We start from the raw sequence: 22083 nt of genomic DNA on the forward strand, positions 1-22083 counted from the left end.
TAGTTCCAGAGACATGTTGGACAAAACCCACTGAGTCGATGATGGCTCTGAAAGCCTTTTGGAGTGGGTCTGTGGACTTTTCCATGTGAATATTATAAAGTCACCAAAAATTTGAATATTATCTGCCATGACTACAAGGTCCGATAGGAATTCAGGGAACTCCGTGAGGAACGCTATATATGGCCCAGGAGGCCTGTAAACAGTAGCTATAAAAAGTGATTGAGTAGGCTGCATAGATTTCATGACTAGAAGCTCAAAAGACAAAACCTCAGTATTATTTTGGTGAATTGAAATTTGCTATCATAAATGTTAGCAACACCTCCGCCTTTGCGGGATGCACGGGGGATATGGTCACTAGTGTAACCAGGGGGTGAGGCCTCATTTAACACAGTAAATTCATCAGGCTTAAGCCATGTTTCAGTCAGGCCAATCACATCAAGATTATGATCAGTGATTAGTTCATTGACTATAACTGCCTTGGAAGTGAGGGATCTAACATTAAGTAGCCCTATTTTGAGATGTGAGATATCACAATCTCTTTCAGTAATGGCAGGAATGGAGGAGGTCTTTCTTCTAGTGAGATTGCTAAGGCGAACACCGCCATGTTTAGCTTTGCCCAACCTAGATCGAGGCACAGACACGGTCTCAATGGGGGGATAGCTGAGCTGACTACACTGACTGTACTAGTGGCAGACACCACTAAGCTGGCAGGCTGGCTAACAGCCTGCAGCCTGGCCTGCACCCTATTTCATTGTGGAGCTAGGGGAGTTAGAGCCCTGTCTATGTTCATAGATAAGATGAGAGCACCCCTCAGCTAGGATGGAGTCCGTCACTCCTCAGCAGGCCAGGCTTGGTCCTGTTTGTGGGTGAGTCCCAGGAAGAGGGCCAATTATATACAAATTATATATTTTGGGAGGGGCAGAAAACAGTTTTCAACCTGCGATTGAGTTGTGAGACTCTGCTGTAGAGCTCATCCCTCCCCCTAACTGGGAGGGGGCCAGAGACAATTAATCGATGCCGACACATCTTTCTAGCTGATTTACACGCTGAAGCTATGTTGAGCTTGGTGACCTCTGACTGTTTCATCCTAACATCGTTAGTACCGACGTGGATAACAATATCTCTATACTCGCCAGTTTTAGCTTTAGCCAGCACCATCTTCAGATTAGCCTTAACGTCGGTAGCCCTGCCCCCTGGTAAACAGTGTATGATCGCTGGATGATTTGTTTTAAGTCTAATACTGCGGGTAATGGAGTCACCAATGACTAGGGTTTTCAATTTGTCAGAGCTAACGGTGTGAGGCTTCGGCGTCTCTGACCCCGTAACGGGAGGAGCAGAGACCAGAGAAGGCTCGGCCTCTGACTCGCTGCTTAACGGGGAGAACCGGTTGAAAGTTTCTGTCGGCTGAATAAGCAACACCGATTCATACAGCATTTCCTTCCAGAAGCCATGGGGAAATTGTCCGATTGCGGGGACTGTGCGAGTGGATTTAAACTACTATCTGTACTTACTGGTGGCACAGACGCTGTTTCATCCTTTCCTACACTGAAATGACCCTTGCCTAATGATTGCATCTGAAGCTGGGCTTGCAGCACAACTATCCTCGCCATAAGGCGATCGTTCTCCAGTATAGTATGATTACAGCGACTGCAATTAGAAGGCATGTTAATGTTCCTACTTAGCTTCGGCTGGTGGAGGTCCTGACGAACCATGACGAAAAAAGTAAAATTGGCAGGTAGCAAAGTAAGGTCAGCAACAAACCGCACAGCAGCAAGTAAACAAGTCTAGAAGTTGTGACCGGAAACTGTGTGCTACCATGCTGTGTTGTTGTCTTAGGTCTTCTCTTTATGTAGTGTTGTGTTGTCTCTCTTGTCATAATGTGTGTTTTGTCCTATATTTTTATTTTATTCTCTTTAATCCTTGTCCCGGCAGAAGGTTTTTTAGTAGGCCGTCATTCTAAATAAGAATGTGTTCTCAACTGACTTGCCTAGTTAAATAAAGGTTAAATAAAATAAATAAATAAAAATATGAAGTAGTTCTAAAATCCCAGATGCAAAAATGAATTGGTAAAAAACGATTGGAACAATTACCGGGTTTTATGAGTATATGACAAGTCCACTATGCCGGAATATAGTGATTCTCACTGAAAAAAGTTGCCAGAAGCAACTCAGGTGCAAGCAACATCAATTACGTGCAAATTGCGTCGTGTAACTGCAGCCTAACGACGCACTTGGCCGTTCCACGGGTGGTCTGAGGCAATCGGTAAATAACGAGCGTTTTCAAGTACAACTTTACAAACGATGGTTTGGGAAACAGCTCGGTGATTTAACGATGCTCCTAAGAAGATTCTAGTTTTTCCTAGCCATGAATCATGATCTGTATTTGGATTTCATGGCAAGGTAAAACATGAAGCCAGCTAAACTGCAAAAAAATATGTTTCTTCTACCCAGATCAACTGGTTCTTGAAACATTTTGTAGTCTACAGAGTTGCAGTAGCATTATTCAGCCACCGAATTTCGCTATCGGCCTGTTAAACAGCAATAGAAACATCAGACCAATACCCCCCTTTCATTACAGTCTTATGCTTTCCTGTGTATTAAAGCATCAAGTCTCTGTGGCGCAATTGGTTAGCGCGTTAGACTGTTAATCTAAAGGTTGGTGGTTCGAGCCCACCCAGGGACGATTGTTGCCTTTTTAAATTTTGAGCGTGTAGCTATGCTACAATAATATTAAAATCCACATTTTGGAAAATAGTCCAAAATGTACCAGTTCTAGATCAATGTGACACTATGATGACCAGTGAGCGGAGATAAGGGTGGACTTTACCTAGCAGTTAATGTTAATCTTTTGTATACTCAGTATATACAGTGGAAGCTCAATTTCAAGTATCAGAGCAAATGGTCTGTATACTTATGTAAATAAGGTATTTGTGTTTTCTATTTGCAAAAAAAATTCATTCGCAAAAAATAATCGTGAAAAAAGTCAACGGGTCTGAATACTTTCTGAATGCACTATAGTCTAGTCCAGGGGTCTGAATACTTTCTGAATGCACTAGTCTAGTCCGGGGGTCTGAATACTTTCTGAATGCACTAGTCTAGTCCAGGGGTCTCCAACTTTTTCTAGCATGAGCGCTACCTTTAAAAAATTAAACATGTCATTTTTTTCTAGCTTTCAAATAGGCACATTCTTCTCTTCTCCCCTGCAACTCTTCCCGGGTCCTTAGTGTACCTGATTAAGTAGTACACTATGTTTTCTGTCAATATACCCTATAAAATTTGTTTTTTTTCTCTCCAAAATCATTTTTATATTTTCCCAAATTATATTTTCTCTGTTTATTTTTCCTGGTTTTAGATTATTACTTTTGTTTTCACTCAAAATTGCAGTTGTTCCTAGAGAAACAGTGAAATGGGTTGTTCTGAGTCCAATGATGACGTCAATGGAACGGGATGTTCAAATAACATTTTATTGGTCACATACACATATTTAGCATATAGCACATATACATATTAGGATGAGCAATGTCGGCGTGGCATTGACTAAATACAGTATATACATATGAGATGAGTAAAGCAGTGTGTTAACATTATTAAAGTGGTCATTGATTCCATGTCTCTGTATATAGGGCAGCAGCCTCTTTGGGGTGTTAGGCTGGGTTTCTGTATAAGCACTTTGTGACAACTGCTGGTGTAAAAAGGGCTTTATAAATACATCTTATTGATTGATGAATTAATAAACAGAGCTAGGAGTAATTATTATGTTGCCAAGCAAGCTATAAAAACCCTACATAAATGCTTCTATAATAGTACTGTCACTAGTCCCATATGGTCTAGCGGTTAGGATTCCTGGTTTTCACCCAGGCGGCCCGGGTTCGACTCCCGGTATGGGAACATCGTTTTTTCCATCAATCTATTGTTTTCGCACTATGATATTTAGAATTTTATGGAAATATTTCATATATTTTATGAAAAAGTGTCCATTTCTATCCAGCAAAACCATATAAAAAATCCAATTGGTTAGCTATCATCAGCTGACGTGGGTCACGATGAATTACCGTACTCCTACCAGCAGGATATTATCATAGTTTCCAAACCAAGAGGCGCAACATCGCGAGATTTAGGGAACGCTTTGGAAAAAGACCATACAGACCGGGTTTGGGATTTGAGAAGTCAATGGCCGTTTTCAAGAGGGTGAATGATCCACAAATAGTAATCAGTCGATATTTCAAATTGTATTTGTCGCATACGCCGAATACTACAGGTTTAGATCTTACCGTGAAATGCTTTTTTACAAACACGTAACCAACAATGCAGTTCAAGAAAAATATTTACTAAATAAACTAAAGTAAAAAAATATAAAAAGTAACACAATAAAATAACGAGACTAGTCAATGGGGTACAGGTTAGTCGACGTCATTTGTACATGTAGGTAGGGTTAAAGTGACTATGCACAGATAATAAAAGCGAGTAGCAGCTGTGTAAAAACAAAAGGGGGGGTCAATGTAAATAGTCCGGGTGGCCATTTGATTAATTGTTCAGCAGTCTTATTGAAAAACATTGTTTTTACCTTTATTTAACTAGGCAAGTCAGTTAAGAACAAATTCTAGGAACAGTGGGTTAACTGCCTTGTTCAGAGGCAGAATGAAAGATTTTTACCTTGTCAGCTCGGGGCTACCTGCCACCCCTACAGATGGTAGTTCGTACTGTACCGTACGCACTACCCTCTGTAGCGCCTTACGGTCGGAGGCCGAGCAGTTGCCTTACCAGGCGGTAATACAACCAGTCAGGATGCTCTCAATAGTGCAGCTGTAGAACTTTTTGAGGATCTGAGGACCCATGCCAAATCTTTTCAGTCTCCTGAGTGGGGAAAGGTGTTGTTGTGTCCGCTTCACGACTGTCTTGGTGTGTTTGGACCATGTTAGTTTGTTGGTGATGTAGACACCAAGGAAATGTAAACTCTCGACCCGCTCCACTACAGCTCCGTCGATGTTAATGGGGGCCTGTTCGGACCTCCTTTTCCTGTAGTCCACGATCAGCTCCTTTGTCTTGCTCACATTGAGGGAGAGGTTGTTGTCCTGATACCACATAGCCAGGTCTCTGATCTCCTCCCTATAGGCTGTCTCATCATTGTTGGTGATCAGGCCTGTTGTGTCATCAGCAAACTTAATGATGGTGTTGGAGTCGTGTTTGGCCGTGCAGTCATGAGTGAACAGGGAGTACAGGAGGGGACTGAGCTTTCCCCCCTGATGGGCCCCAGTGTTGAAGATCGGCGTGGCAAATGTGGTGTTGCCTACCCTTACCACCTGGGGGCGGCCCGTCAGGAAGTCCAGGATCCAGTTGCAGAGGGAGGTTTTTAGTCCCAGGGTCCTTCACTTAGAGATAAGCTTTGTGGGCACTATGGTTTTGAATGCTATTTATGATACAAGGTTTGGTTTTGATGGTCTCGAATAAAGCTAATGAGAGAAGTGAAAAAGGTTTCCTTAGTTCTTAACCTTTCTTGAAATCTAAATGCACAATCTAGATTCAAGCCAATGTCTTAAGTAGTTAACATGTTATTACACCAACCTTGTGAAAGAGATATACACTGATGATATACACTGAGTATACACTGATGATATACACTGAGTATACACTGATGATATACACTGAGTATACACTGATGATATACACTGAGTATACACTGATGATATACACTGATGATATACACTGATGATATACACTGAGTATACACTGATGATATACAGTACACTGATGATGTACAGTACACTGAGTATACACTGAGTATACACTGATAATATACTGTACACTGAGTATACACTGATGCTATACACTAAGTATACAGTATGATATACACTGAGTATACATAGAAAATGTCAATCCAGGACACTCCAATTAGTATGATACATTTTATGGGCAAATGTTTGTGGATACCCATTCAAATTTGTGGATTCGGCTATTTCAGCCACACCCGTTGCTGATAGGTGTATAAAATCGAACACACAGCCAAGCAATCTCCATAGACAAACATTGGCAATAGGATGGCCCGTACTGAAGAGTTCAGTGACTTTCAATGTGGCACCCTCATAGGATGCCACCTTTCCAACAAGTTTGTTCATAAACGTTCTGCCCCGCTAGAGCCTGTCAGCTGTTATTGTGAAGTGGAAACGTCTAGGAGCAACAACGGCTCAGCTGTGAAGTGGTAGGCCACACAAGCTCACAGAATGTTATCTCCAAGTGCTGAAGCGTGTAGCACGTAAAATCATCTATCCTCGTTTACAACACTCACTACCGAGTTCCAAACTGCCTCTGGAATCTGGGTTTGGCAGATGCCAGGAGAACGCTACCTGCCCCAATACATTGTGCCAACTCTACAGTTAGGTGGAGGAAGAATAATGGTCTGGGCTGTTTTTCATGGTTCAGGCCCCTTAGTTCCAGTGAAGGGAAATCTTAATGCTACAGTATACAATGACATTCTAGATGATTCTATGCAACCAACTTTGTGGTGACAGTTTGGGGAAGGCCCTTTCCTGTTTCAGAATGACAATGCCCCCGTGCACATAGCGAGGTCCATACAGAAATGGGTTGTCGAGATCGGTGTGGGTAGAACTTGACTGGCCTGCACAGAGCCCTGACCTCAACAGCATCGAACACCTTTGGGATGAATTGGAACGCAGACTCCGAGCCAGGACTAATCGCCCAACATCAGTGCCCTCACTAATGCTCTTGTGGCTGAATGGAAGCAAGTCCCCGCAGCAATGTTCCAACATCTAGTGGAAAGCCTTCCCAGAAGAGTGGAGGCTGTTATAGCAGCAATGTTCCAACATCTAGTGGAAAGCCTTCCCAGAAGAGTGGAGGCTGTTATAGCAGCAATGTTCCAACATCTAGTGGAAAGCCTTCCCAGAAGAGTGGAGGCTGTTATAGCAGCAATGTTCCAACATCTAGTGGAAAGCCTTCCCAGAAGAGTGGAGGCTGTTATAGCAGCAATGTTCCAACATCTAGTGGAAAGCCTTCCCAGAAGAGTGGAGGCTGTTATAGCAGCAATGTTCCAACATCTAGTGGAAAGCCTTCCCAGAAGAGTGGCAGCTGTTATAGCAGCGAAGCGGGGACCAACTCCATATTAATGGCCATGATTTTGGAATGAGATGTTAGACGAGCAGGTGTCCACATACACTACATTACCAAAAGTATGTTACGATTCGTATGGTATGTATTAATTTGTGGATGTACATCATCCATTTCATATAATTACAATTCGCATGATGTTTTACAAAGTTATCTAGGTGGCTAACACTAATGTTAGCTAGGTTGCTAGCGTTAGCTAGGCTAGGGGTTAGGGGTGAAGGTTAGGGTTAAGGTTAGGAGTTAGGTAAAACGACTTGCCTAGTTAAATAAAGGTTAAATAAAAATAAAAGGAGTTAGGTTAAATGGTTAAGGTTAGGGTAAGCTAACATGGTAAGTAGTTGCAAAGTAGCAATGAGCTAAAGTTGTCCTTGATGACTTTCGGGTTGCTAGACGTTCGCGTTATACAGCTACCCATCCACCCAGACCAACAAGCCTACCTAGATTTTTGCCGTAAGTAATCTTCTGTCTGATATAACCATACCAAACGTAACATATCATACCAATTTGAGTGATCCGGATTGACAAAACGTAACATATCATACCAATTTGAGTGAGCCGGATTTACATTTACTATGTTACGTCTAGTCTATGAGACCAGGCTGTTATATAGAAGGACTACCAGTATACCTCATGATGTGTTTCTATGACATCGCTTACAAGTTAGCGGACTAAACTCCACTTCACGGTGAAGAAAGTTTCTGATGAACTTCACCAATAGAGCCCCACATTGGAGATGTTATAACACCCATAAAACCTAGCGGTCAAACAGGGAAATGGTTCAATCGTTTGTCGACCCATTCATTTTCCCCATAGGGGATTGTAGAAACACTTAAAATAAGGGCTATTTTTTGTGTAGGCTTACCCTGGAGTGACGTTTTGATAATCATGTAAATCTCTCTCGGACAAGTTGACTTTTATCAATATGTTCTGCTCTATTTACTCCAAGATTCTAAAATGCTAATGTAACCGATGTGAAATGGCTAGTTAGTTAGCGGTGGTGCGCGCTAATTTTCGTGGGTGTCAGTAGTTGATGTGTGCAAGGGTCCCTGGTTCGAGCCCAGGTTGGGGCGAAGAGAGGGACGGAACCTACACTGTTACACTAATTAGCATCAAAGTAGACATCATGCAAAACTGCAAATCCCTGCAAGCTTCTGAACGGCATCTCTAGCTTGCACCTTTGCTAACAGGTATTGTGTCAATTTAAAACTTGCACAAGACAGTTCACAGAATTGCAGAGACCAGGATTTGTGGAATCTAGCTCCGACTACATCAATTCGCCCAAGGTCAATACTACATAAATGTATTATGAAACGCCGACTTTGTACCTATGTTTGTCCTCTGTAGTCGGTTGCCTTTCTTTGTTTGCTGAATCCATACTTTTTCAATAAACATTGAATACAACCACCGACTGTTTCCTTGTTGACATTAAATTGTCACATGCACATTTGCGCAGATTTGCCATTTTAGAGCAAGAGCAATGAGCAAACTGTTGGTGGTTTTATTTGATTAACGTTTGTTAAAAAAGTATGGGTTTAAATAAATAAATACAAATTTAAATAAATAAGTTATATATATATATATATATTTGGTTTCGGCTCCACTACGTTGGTGAAGTCAAAGAGGAAGAGAGGCCCAACTCAGCAGAAAATCTGTCTCCCTCCTTTACTACCTGTCTCATATCCAGGCTTTATCACAACAGCCGTGATTGGGAGTCCCATCGGGCGGCGCACAATTGTCCCAGCGTCGTCCGGGTTTGGCCGGGGTAGGCCGTCATTGTAAATAAGAATGTGTTCTTAACTGACTTGCCTAGTTAAATAAAGGTACACAAAAAAAAAAATATATATATATATATACATATTATTTTTTTTACCTTTAACTTTGTACCTTTATGTAACTATATATATATATATATATATATCAACATTTTGAATGAGTTATCCACATTGCAATGTTTTGAAATGCGGGCTTTTATTTTGAAGGTTTATTCAACGCCATACGGACGTGACGTCATCATCTGTGCTGCTTGTGATCCCCTCACATGACCAGAAAACGGAAATGGTATTTGAAGCCTCGTAAACAATCGCTTTCCGACTGTCTCTTTCAAACAAACCGTGATACAAACGCCTAGTTTATAAGAATACCACTATTTAATCGTGTTTTATCTAAGTTGGGATAGTCACCGGGATCTCTGCTCGTCGAACTGTGAGACGGTAGGAGAGAGAGAGAGAGAAACAGAAACAGATTGAGAGATGGGTCTGTCAGAGAAAGAAGAGAGTGTCTTGTTGGATAAAAAGCTGCTTGTCTTTATGGACCAACTGGAGCTGCTGGAGGAGAAACGAGAGAGACTCAACTCTTTAATAGAACAGGTATAGGATGGAAATGACATGATGTATCAAGGGCTAGACTGTCTTTGATGTCTTGATCAGGGGCTTTATATTGTGGCTTTACATTGTGTGTGTGTGTGTGTGTGTGTGTGTGTGTGTGTGTGTGTGTGTGTGTGTGTGTGTGTGTGTGTGTGTGTGTGTGTGTGTGTGTGTGTGTGTCTCTCTCTCTCTCTCTCTCTCTCTCTCTCTGTCTCTGTCTCTGTCTCTGTCTCTGTCTCTCGCTCTCTGTCTCTGTCTGTCTGCTTGTGATACAGGGATGGTTCTCCATGTCCAAAGCGAGGTATTCGATGGGCAACAAGCAGGTGTCTGCTCTGCAGTATGGGAGTGAGATGGAACCTCTGGTCCGAGTCCACACCAGGTACGAAGGAGATGCGCTTAGCCAAAGACTGTATTAACCTTATAAACCATCTATAACCAGGGATGAAAACTAGTCACCTTTCAGCGAAATTCTCCGTTTTGATTCCAAAATGTGTGACCTACGTGATTCGTGTAGATCTGATGAGAAACGTTTGGGGGTGGGATTTGGATCACTACTGGCTGTAAGCGAACGAGTGATCCGTGTTTGGAGCGGTACTGGCTGTAAAGGAACGAGTGATCTGCGTTTGGAGCGGTACTGGCTGTAAGGGAACGAGTGATCCGCGTTTGGAGCGGTACTGGCTCTAAGGGAACGAGTGATCTGCGTTTGGAGCGGTACTGGCTGTAAGGGAACGAGTGATCCGCGTTTGGAGCGGTACTGGCTGTAAGGGAACGAGTGATCTGCGTTTGGAGCGGTACTGGCTGTAAGGGAACAAGTGATCCGCGTTTGGAGCGGTACTGGCTGTAAGGGAACGAGTGATCCGCGTTTGGAGTGGTACTGGCTGTAAGGGAACGAGTGATCCGCGTTTGGATCACTACTGGCTGTAAGGGAACGAGTGATCCGCGTTTGGAGCGGTACTGGCTGTAAGGGAACGAGTGATCCGCGTTTGGAGCGGTACTGGCTGCTGTATCCAAGGCTCAGCCAGTCATTCACATAACAACAGAATGCAGCACCCGACTGAAGAGAGAAGAGAACCAATTTGCTAGTTACAGCAGCACGTCCCTGAATGATAACGAAGAGGTAGGTGAGAAGCCTGACCACGAACGGGGTGAGAAGGTGATGAAGCGAACTCCATTTGGAAAGTTTGAGGTGAGGGAGGAAGTGTGGTGGGAAAAGTATTGTTAGCATTGTTTAGTATCTTGCTATAGTAGCTGGATCAAATTATCTGTCAGCTTACAAGAGTAATGTTGAGCAACATTAGCCAACTTAGCTGAACAAATCATTTAGTTTATTGTTTGAAAATGAGCTGGCTAATAAAGTCAGAAAGCTAGCTAGCTAACGTTACAACATCAGATGAGCTAACGTTAGTAACCTAACCAATTCGCTATAGTTTTAACCGGTATACGATTCCTTGCCGTTCCTCAAGTATTAACGCGTTAGTTGTTTAATGGACCCTAGCAATCTGTGTGAAATGTTAACTAAACTCAGCAAAAAAATAAACATCCCTTTTTCAGGACCCTGTCTTTCAAAGATAATTAGTAAAAATCCAAATAACTTCACAGATCTTCATTGTAAAGGGTTTAAACACTGTTTCCCATGCTTGTACAATGAACTATAAACAATTAATGGACATGCACCTGTGGAATGGTCATTAAGACACTAACAGCTTACAGATGGTAGGCAATTAGGTCACAGTTATGAAAACTTAGGATGCTAAAGAGGCCTTTCTACTGACTCTGAAAAACACAACAACAAAAAAGATGCCCAGGGTCCCTGTTCATCTGCGTGAACGTGCCTTAGGCATGCTGCAAGGAGGCACAAGGACTGCAGATGTGGCAAGAGCAATAAATTGCAATGTCCGTACTGTGAGACACCTAAGACAGCGCTACAGGGAGACAGGACGGACAGCTGATCGTCCTCGCAGTGGCAGACCACGTGTAACAACACCTGCACAGGATCGGTACATCCGAACATCACACCTGCGGGACAGGTACAGGATGGCAACAACAACTACCCGAATTACACCAGGAACACAGAATCCCTCCATCAGTGCTCAGACTGTCCGCAATAGGCTGAGAGAGGCTGGACTGAGGGCATGTAGGCCTGTTGTAAGGCAGGTCCTCACCAGACATCACTGGCAACAACGTCGCTGAACCAGACAGGACTGGCAAAAAGTGCTCTTCACTGACGAGTCGTGGTTTTGTCTCACCAGGGTTGATGTTCGGATTCGTGTTTACCCTTCCTGCAGGCTCATCCTGACATGACCCTCCAGCATGACAATGCCAACAGCCATACTGCTCGTTCTGTGTGTGATTTCCTGCATGACAGGAATTTCAGTGTTCTGCCATGTCCAGCGAAGAGCACGGATCTCAATCCCATTGAGCACGTCTGGGACCTCAATGGGATTGAGATCAATTATGCCAACAAAGGGTATCATGCTCTGCTGGCACGTTGTAGAACAGATGTCCACAGTGCAGAAAATGTACAATGTAATAATGTGTAGTGTAGCCCAAAGATATTGCTTTCATTGTGTTGAAATTGACAGTAACACTTGTGTGTGAGTGAGGGGGGATTATTAAATGTTTTACTCAGTTAACGTTATTTTTGCACACATGTAGCCTTGTGCACTTGATCGGTGTCTACTATAGTGGCCACTATAATAGAGCAAAAATAGAATGCCTGTTTGTTTCATTCTACCTTAAGATGTTTTTTCCCCTAAATTCAATATTTATATGTGTGTGGTCACAAGCGTTCTAAAGGCTGTCATGGTAACAAGCGTTCTATTATAAAGGCTGTCATGGTAACAAGCGTTCTATTATCAAGGCTGTCATGGTAACAAGCGTTCTATTATCAAGGCTGTGATGGTAACAAGCCTTCTATTATAAAGGCTGTCATGGTTAACTGCAATATTAGGGTATTGTTTTTTCTCAAGCCTTGAGTGTCATTTGCAGTAAAGTTTAGGTAACAAATAACATTGGATTGCTTTCTTTACATTTTTTAGCTGTGAGTTAGATTCACATGAATCACTTTATTTTACACAGAGACTGATCATGTAGATCATATTCTTTGTTGTTTAATTAGTTGAAACCTACATTTCCCCCTAGCAGGGATTTTTCGCATGCAAAACAAAAAGTGCCACCTTTTTGGGCCCTCACTAGTTTGCATCCCTGACTATAACTTAGCTACATCTATACAATACAACTTTATTTAGGCTGTCAGTTCTCACCATTCAGTGAACTCAAACTTCCAAGGCATGTCTGTTTATCAACTCTGTGTACTGTGTGGTAGAGGGTATATCTGGGATAATAATGATGCTAGTGTGTCATAGGACTCTGGAGAGTGGTGAGGCCGAGTTCCAGACACAGAGAAGGACGCTGAAGTCTCCTGAAGAGAGACAGGTGGAGGACATTGGACCTAAAGACAAGGAGGGTAATGGAGCACCACTGACTAGTGTAGGCTGTCTTTTCCATATGTCAACTGCAGGCCTTTAAAAGGGATAGGTTAATAGACTGCATTCGGAAAGTATTCAGACCTTCTAACAGACCTCAGTACTTTGTTGAAGCACCTTTGGCAGCGATTTACAGCCTCGAGTCTAATCAAACTTTATTTGTCACATGCGCCGAATACAACAAGTGTAGACCTTACCGTGAAATGCTTACTTACAAGCCCTTAACCAACAGCGCAGTTTTTGAAGAGTTAAGAAAATATTTACCAAATAAACAAATGTCAAAAATTATAAAAAGTAACACAATAAAATAACAATAACGAGGCTATATACAGGGGGTACCGGTACCGAGTCAATGTGGGGGGGGGGGTACAGGTTAGTCGAGGTAATTTGTACATGTAGGTAGGGGTGAAGTGACTATCCATAGATAATAAACAGCGAGTAGCAGCAGTGTGTCACTGTAAATGTCAAGGAGGGGTGTCAATGTAAATAGTTCGGTGGCCATTTGATTAACTATTCAGCAGTCTTATGGCTTGGGGGGTAGAAGCTGTTAAGGAGCCTTCTGGTCATAGAATTGGTGCTACGGTACTGCTTGCCGTGTGGTAGCAGAGAAAACAGTCTATGACTTGGGTGACTGGAGTCTGACAATTTTTTGGCCTTTCCTCTGACACCGCCTATTATATAGGTCCTGGATGGCAGGAAGCTTGGCCCCAGTGATGTACTGGGCCGTTCGCACTACCCTCTGTAGCGCCTTACGGTCAGATGCCGAGCAGTTGCCATATCAGGCGGTGATGCAACCGGTCAGGATGCTCTCGATGGTGCAGCTGTAGAACTTTTTGAGGATCTGGGGACCCATGCCAAATCTTTTCAGTCTCCTGAGGGGGAAAAGGTTTTGTTGTGCCCTCTTCACGACTGTCTTGGTGTGTTTGGACCATGATAGTTCGTTGGTGACGTGGACACCAAGGAACTTGAAACTCTCGACCCGCTCCACTACAGCCCCGTCAATGTTAATGGGGGCCTGTTCGGCCCACCTTTACCTGTAGTCCACGATCAGCTCCTTTGTCTTGCTCACATGCTTGAAACATGTAGGTATTACACACTCGGTCAGGGAGAGGTTGAAAATGTCAGTGAAGACACTTGCCAGTGCTTTGGTACACATTTGAGTACGCATGCTTTGAGTACACGTCCTGGTAATCCGTCTGGTCCCGCGGATTTGTGAATTTTGACCTGTTTAAATGTCTCGCTCACATCGGCTACCGCACAGTCGTCCACAACAGCTGGTGCTCTCGTGCATGCTTCAGTGTTGCTTGCCTCGAAGCGAGTATAAAAGGCATTTAGCTCATCTGGTAGGCTCGTGTCACTGGGCAGCTTGCGGCTGTGCTTCCCTTTGTAGTCTGTAATAGTTTTCAAGCCCTGCCACATCCGACGAGCGTCAGAGCCGGTGTAGTATGATTAAATCTTAATCCTGTTTTGACGCTTTTCTTGTTTGATGGTTCGTCTGAAGGCAAAGCGGGATTTCTTATAAATGTCCGGATTAGTTTTCCGGCAGCCTTTAGCTCGATGCGGATGTTGCCTGTAATCCATGGCTTCTGGTTGGGATATGTACATACGGTCACTGTGGGGACTACGTCGTCAATGCACTTATTGATGAAGCTGATGACTGAGGTGGTACACTCCTCAATGCCATTGGATGAATCCCAGAACATATTCCAGTCTGTGCAGCAAAACAGTCCTGTAGCATAGCATCCGCGTCATCTGACCACTTCCGTATTGAGCGAGTCACTGGTACTTCCTGCTTTTAGTTTTTGCTTGTAAGCAGGAATCAGGAGGATAGAATTATGGTCAGATTTATTATTTATTTAACCTTTATTTAACTAGGGAAGTCAGTTAAGAACAAATTCTTATTTTCAATGACGGCCTAGGAACAGTGGGTTAACAGCCTTGTTCAGGGGCAGAACGACAGATTTGTACCTTGTCAGCTCGGGGATTCGATCTTGCAACCTTTCGGTTACTAGTCCAACGCTCTAACCACTAGGCTACGCTGCCGCCCCATGTGACATGCTGGTAGAAATGAGGTAAAACGGATTTAAGTTTGCCTGCATTAAAGTCCCCGGTCACTAGGAGCGCCGCTTCTGGATGAGCATTTTCTTGTTTGCTTATTGGCGTCATAGAGTTGTTTGAGTGCGGTCTTAGTGCCAGCATCGGTCTGTGGTGGTAAATAGACGGCTACGAATAAGATGAGAACTCTCTTGGTAGATAGGTCTATATTATCCATGTCGTCGTTCAGCCACGTCTCAGTGAAACATAAGATATTACAGTTTATAATGTCCCGTTGGTAGTTTAATCTTGATCATAATGACAGACCCTAATGATTGCATGTTGGCCAATAGAACGGAAGGCAATGGGAGTTTACTCGCTCGCCTACAAATTCTCTGAAGGCAGCCTGACCTCCGCCCCCGTTTTCTCCGTCTTTTCTTCACGCAAATGACAGGGATTTGGGCCTGTTCCCGGAAAAGCAGTATATCCTTCTCATCTGACTCGTTAAAGGAAAAAGCTTCTTCCAGTTTGAGGTGAGTAATCGCTGTTCTGATGTCCAGAAGTTATTTTCGGTCATAAGAGACAGTAACATTATGTACAAAACAAGTAAAAAAAATAAGTTACAAACAACGCAAAAAAACCTAGCAAAATAGCACAGTTGGATAGGAGCATGTAAAACGTCAGCCATCCTCTCCGGGCGCCAGTCTTCTTGGGTATGATGCTACAGGCTTAGCACACCTGTATTTGGTGAGTTTCTCCCATTGTTCTCTGCAGATCCTCTCAAGCTCTGTCAGGTTGGATGGGGAGTGTCGCTGAACATCTATTTTCAGGTCTCCAGAGATGTTCGATCGGGCAGAGCTTGAGAGGATCTGCAGAGAAGAATGGGAGAAATTCCCCGAATACAGGTGTGCCAAGCTTGTAGAGTCATACCCAAGAAACTCGAGGCTGTAATCGCTGCCAAAGGTGCTTCAACAAAGTACTGAGTAAAGGGTCTGAATACTTATGTAAATTTGATATTTCTTTGCTTTTTCATTATGGGGTATTGTGTGTAGATTGATGAGGGGGATAAAATAATATATACGTTTTTCTAATTAAGCTGTAACGTAACAAAATGTGGAGGGGTCTGAATTCTTTCTGAATGTAGCATTACTTAGTATGGCACTGAGAAATCAGTTTATATTGAATTATTTGGAGTTATGTCTTGGAATCGTTAACTTATGGATACTTGTTAGTGCCACTGAATGCATTTAAAATATTGATGGGAGACTGTTACGGAGGAATGGAAATGCTTTTTTTTAGGCTGGATCATGTTGTTGTATTGGGTATGTTTTAATTATGTAATGTATTGATTGTTGCTGCCTTCTTTGCCAGATCACCCTTGAAAGGCCCAGCATTTCCCCAGGCACTCTCATTTGTTGACTTCTGTAACCGTAAACGCCTTGGTTTCATGCATGTTAACATCAGAAGCCTCCTCCCTAAGTTTGTTTTACTCACTGCTTTAGCACACTCCGCCAATCCTGATGTCCTTGCCGTATCTGAATCCTGGCTAAGGAAGGCCACCAAAAATTTGGAGATTTCCATCCCCAACTACAACATTTTCCGTAAAGATAGAACTGCCAAAGAGGGAGGCGTTGCAATCTACTGCAGAGATAGGCTGCAAAGTTCTGTCATACTTTCCAGGTCTATGCCCAAACAGTTCGAGTTCTAATTTAAAAAATGTATCTCTCCAGAAATAAGTCTCTCACCGTTGCCGCCTGTTATAGACCCCTCTCAGCTCCCAGCTGTGCCCTGGACACCATATGTGAAATGATTGCACCCCATCTATCTTCAGAGTTCGTTCTGCTAGGTGACCTAAACTTGGATATGCTTAACACCCCGTCAGTCCTACAATCTAAGCTAGATGCCCTCAATCTAACACAAATTATCAAGGAACCCACCAGGTACAACCCTAAAGCCGTAAACATGGGCACCCTCTTAGATATCATCCTGACCAACTTGCCCTCTAAATCACCTCTGCTGTCTTCAACCAGGATCTCAGCGATCACTGCCTCATTGCCTGCGTCCGCTATGGGTCTGTGACCAAACGACCACCCCTCATCACTGTCAAACGCTCCCTAAAACACTTCTGCGAGCAGGCCTTTCTAATCGAACAACCTTCAATAACCTGGAAGGATATTGACCTCATCCCGTCAGTCGAGGATGCCTGGTTGTTCTTTAAAAGTAATTTCCTCACCATCTTAAATAAGCATGCCCCTTTCAAAAAATGTAGAACTAAGAACAGATATAGTCCTTGGTTCACTCCAGACCTGACTGCTCTCGACCAGCACAAAAACATCCTGTGGCGTACTGCACTAGCATCGAATAGTCCCCACGATATGCAACTGTTCAGGGAAGTCAGGAACCAATACTGGCAGTCAGTCAGGAAAGCAAAGGCTAGCTTTTTCAAACAGAAATTTGCATCCTGTAGCTCTAACTCCAAAAGGTTTTGGGACACTGTAAAGTCCATGTAGAATAAGCGCACCTCCTCCCAGCTGCCCACTGCACTGAGGCTAGGTAACACTGTCACCACCAATAAATCCACGATAATCGATAATTTCAATAAGCATTTCTCTACGGCTGGCCATGCTTTCCTCCTGGCTACCCCAACCCCGGCCAACAGCTCCGCCCCACCCGCAGCTACTCGCCCAAGCCTCCTCAGCTTCTCCTTCACCCAAATCCAGATAGCAGATGTTCTGAAAGAGCTGCAAAACCTGGACCCGTACAAATCAGCCGGGCTAGACAATCTGGACCCTCTCTTTCTAAAATTATCTGCTGTCATTGTTGTAACCCCTATTACTAGACACTCTAGACCCAAACTGTTATAGACCTATATTCATCCTGCCCTGCTTTTCTAAAGTCTTCGAAAGCCAAGTTAATAAACAGATCACTGACCATTTCGAATGCCACCGTACCTTCTCCGCTGTGCAATCCGGTTTCCGAGCTGGTCACGGGTGCACCTCAGCCACGCTCAAGGTCCTAAACGATATCATAACCACCATCGATAAAAGACAGTACTGTGCAGCCGTCTTCATCGACCTGGCCAAGGCTTTCGACTCTGTCAATCATCGTATCCTTATCGGCAGACTCAACAGCCTTGGTTTCTCAAATGACTGCCTAACCTGGTTCACCAACTACTTCTCAGACAGAATTTAGTGTGTCAAATTGGAGGGCGTGTTGTCCGGACCTCTGGCAGTCTCTATGGGGGTACCACAGGGTTCAATTCTCGGGCCGACTCTTTTCTCTGTATATATCAACGATGTCGCTCTTGCTGCGGGTGATTCCCTGATCCACCTCTAGGCAGACGACACCATTCTGTATACAGTCATGGCCAAAAGATTTGAGAATGACACAAATATTAATTTCCACAAAGTTTGCTGCTTTAGTGTCTTTAAATATTTTTGTCAGATGTTACTATGGAATACTGAAGTATAATTACAAGCATTTCATTAGTGTCAAAGGCTTTTATTGACAATTACATGAAGTTGATGCAAAGAGTCAATATTTGCAGTGTTGACCCTTTTTTTTCAAGACCTCTGCAATCCGCCCTGGCATGCTGTCAATTAACTTCTGGGCCACATCCTGACTGATCGCAGCCCATTCTTGCATAATAAATGCTTGGAGTTTGTCAGAATTTGTGGGTTTTTGTTTGTCCACCCGCCTCTTGAGGATTGACCACAAGTTCTCAATGGGATTAAGGTCTGGGGAGTTTCCTGGCCATGGACCCAAAATATCGATGTTTTGTTCCCCGAGCCACTTAGTTATCACTTTTGCCTTATAGCAAGGTGCTCCGTCATGCTGGAAAAGGCATTGTTCGTTACCAAACTGTTCCTGGATGGTTGGGAGAAGTTGCTCTCGGAGGATGTGTTGGTACCATTCTTTATTCATGGCTGTGTTCTTAGGCAAAATTGTGAGTGAGCCCACTCTCTTGGCTGAGAAGCAACCCCACACATGAATGGCCTCAGGATGCTTTACTGTTGGTAGCGCTCACCTTGTCTTCTCGATGCCCCAAACAATCGGAAAGGGGACTCATCAGAGAAAATGACTTTACCCCAGGCCTCAGCAGTCCAATCCCTGTACCTTTTGCAGAATATCAGTCTGTCCCTGATGTTTTTCCTGGAGAGAAGTGGCTTCTTTGCTGCCCTTCTTGCCACCCTCCAAAAGTCTTTGCCTCACTGTGCGTGCAGATGCACTCACACCTGCCTGCTGCCATTCCTGAGCAAGCTCTGTACTGGTGGTGCCCCGATCCCGCAGCTGAATCAACTTTCGGAGACGGTCCTGGCGCTTGCTGGACTTTCTTGGGCGCCCTGAAGCCTTCTTCACAACAATTGAACCGCTCTCCTTGAAGTTCTTGATGATCCGATAAATGGTTGATTTAGGTGCAATCTTACTGGCAGCAATATCCTTGCCTGTGAAGCCCTTTTTGTGCAAAGCAATGATGATGGCACGTGTTTCCATGTAAATAACCATGGTTGACAGAGGACGAACAATGATTCCAATCACCACCCTCCTTTTGAAGCTTCCAGTATGTTATTTGAACTCAATCAGCATGACAGAGTGATCTCCAGCCTTGTCCTCGTCAACACTCACACCTGTGTTAACGAGAGAATCACTGACATGATGTCAGCTGGTCCTTTTGTGGTAGGGCTGAAATGCAGTGGAAATGTTTTTTGGGGATTCAGTTCATTTGCATGGCAAAGAGGGACTTTGCAATTAATTGCAATTCATCTGATCACTCTTCATAACATTCTGGAGTATATGCAAATTGCCATCATACAAACTGAGGCAGCAGACTTTGTGAAAATTAATATTTGTGTCATTCTCAAAACTTTGGCCACGACTGTACATCTCGCCCTTCTTTGGACACTGTGTTAACTACATATTCGTCGCCAGACCCACTGGCTCCAGGTCATCTATAAGTCTATGCTTGGTAAAACTCCGCCTTATCTCAGTTCACTGGTCACGATAACAACACCCACCCGTAGCACGCGCTCCAGCAGGTATATCTCACTGGTCATCCCCAAAGCCAACACCTCCTTTGGCCGCCTTTCCTTCCAGTTCTCTGCTGCCAATGACTGGAACGAATTGCAAAAATCGCTGAAGCTGGAGTCTTACATTTCCCTCTAACTTCAAACATCAGCTATCTGAGCAGCTAACCGATCGCTGCAGCTGTACATAGTCCATCTGTAAATAGCCCACCCAATCTACCTACCTCATCCACATATTGTTTTTATTTACTTTTCTGCTCTTTTGCACACCAGTATTTCTACTTGCACATCATCATCTGCTCATCTATCACTCCAGTGTTAATTTGCTAAACTGTAATTACTTCGCTACTATGGCCTATTTATTGCCTACCTCCTCACGCCATTTGCACACACTGTATATAGACTCTTTTTTTCCTATTGTTTTATTGACTGTACGCTGTACGCTTGTTTATTCCATGTGTGACTCTGTGTTGTTTGTGTCGCAGTGCTTTGCTTTATCTTGGCCAGGTCTCAGTTGTAAATGAGAACTTGTTCTCAACTAGCCTACCTGGTTAAATAAAGGTGAAATAAATAATACAAGACATTTAAAAAAAAGAGACTCTGGGTCTCAAAGGGCTTTTTCTTGTTAAATGAAGGTAAAAAACATGTAAGACCTCTCATCTGACTGTATGTGTGTTGGACCTACAGGTGTGAGGAGAAGAGTGAAGACGCAGGAGGTTCCAGAGATAGACCAGAGTGACAACAAGCATCCGTGGACAGAGACCGAGACGGCTCCTTCCTCCAAACCTGAAACCAACCCCCAGCAGGACCCACTGAAGTGGTTTGGAATCCTGGTGCCTCAGACCCTGAAACAGGCCCAGGCCTCATTCAAACAGGGTAGGCTCCTGTCTGTCTGGTAGGATGGGTGAAACAAGTTAGGGTCTGTCTGGTAGGATGGGTGAAACAAGTTAGGGTCTGTCTGGTAGGATGGGTGAAACAAGTTAGGGTCTGTCTGGTAGGATGGGTGAAACAAGTTAGGTCTGTCTGGTAGGATGGGTGAAACAAGTTAGGGTCTGTCTGGTAGGATGGGTGAAACGGTCGCCTTCCAATATGGATGAAAAATAAATGTTTTCCCTTCTCTGCCTTCTCCCTCCTCCCCCATCCACCCTCTCCCTTGTCCCCTCCTCCACCCCCACCCTTCTCCCGTCCCCTCCTCCACCCCCACCCTTCTCCCCTCTTCCCTCCTCTCCCTTGACCCCTCTTCCCTCCTCTCCCTTGACCCCTCCTCTCCCTTGTCCCCTCCTCCCCCCTCTCCCTTGTCCCTTCCTCCTCTCCCTGTCCCCTCCTCCCCTCTCTCCTTTGTCCCCTCTCCCTTGGCCCCTCCTCTCTCTTTGCTCCCCCTCCTCCCCCTCTCTCTTTGCCCCCCCTCCCTACTTCCCCCCCTCTCACCTGTAGCGGTAGAGTTGTCAGCGGAGATGGCTGCTCTCCAGTCTGCAGTCCTGACCACCAGACAACAGCTGCAGATGAAACAGAAGAGCAGGAGCCAGACCTCGGACCAGACGGACGGACAGACTGACCTGACTGACAGACTGACCTGATTGACAGACTGACAGACTGACCAGACGGACAGACTGACCAGACGGACCTGACTGACCAGATCATGGTTTAGCATACACAGCCACTCTCTCCCACATAGTATAGTAGTGCACTTTCATACAAAGGCTGAGTGGGCTGCAGCACCCCTGATAAATAAATAAATAAATAATATAGAAATAATCAAATATACATCTTTTTTTTATCACAATATTTGTGAACTTTATTACGCCTGTATTAGCAGAGAGAAATACTCAAGGTATACCCCTGCTACCTATACTTACATGTAGCTAATAGGGGTAAAGATACATTGAGGTAGATATGTACATGTAGCTAATAGGGGTAAAGATACATTGAGGTAGATATGTACATGTAGCTAATAGGGGTAAAGATACATTGCGGTAGATATGTACATGTAGCTAATAGGGGTAAAGATACATTGCGGTAGATATGTAGATGTAGCTAATAGGGGTAAAGATACATTGCG

At 43.9% G+C, this 22083-nt stretch overlaps 1 protein-coding gene and 2 non-coding genes across 3 annotated transcripts; all 3 read left to right on the forward strand.

The window, feature by feature from the left end:
* The first annotated feature begins 2608 nt into the window (after positions 1-2608).
* Positions 2609-2682, forward strand: trnan-guu (transfer RNA asparagine (anticodon GUU)). The gene has a single exon. It is a non-coding gene; the product is annotated as a tRNA-Asn (tRNA).
* Positions 2683-3815: 1133 nt separating this feature from the next.
* Positions 3816-3887, forward strand: trnae-uuc (transfer RNA glutamic acid (anticodon UUC)). Its single transcript has one exon. It is a non-coding gene; the product is annotated as a tRNA-Glu (tRNA).
* A 5271-nt stretch (positions 3888-9158) lies between these two features.
* Positions 9159-21771, forward strand: vma22 (vacuolar ATPase assembly factor VMA22). Its single transcript, NM_001146671.1, is given in 5 exon segments — positions 9159-9484; positions 9757-9860; positions 12847-12947; positions 20712-20900; positions 21459-21771. Coding segments are annotated over 5 exon segments (654 nt in total). The 5' UTR covers positions 9159-9367; the 3' UTR covers positions 21602-21771.
* The last annotated feature ends 312 nt before the right edge of the window (positions 21772-22083 follow it).

Source organism: Salmo salar, chromosome ssa13 (genome assembly GCF_905237065.1).
Source record: "Salmo salar chromosome ssa13, Ssal_v3.1, whole genome shotgun sequence".
NCBI lineage: Eukaryota > Metazoa > Chordata > Actinopteri > Salmoniformes > Salmonidae > Salmo > Salmo salar.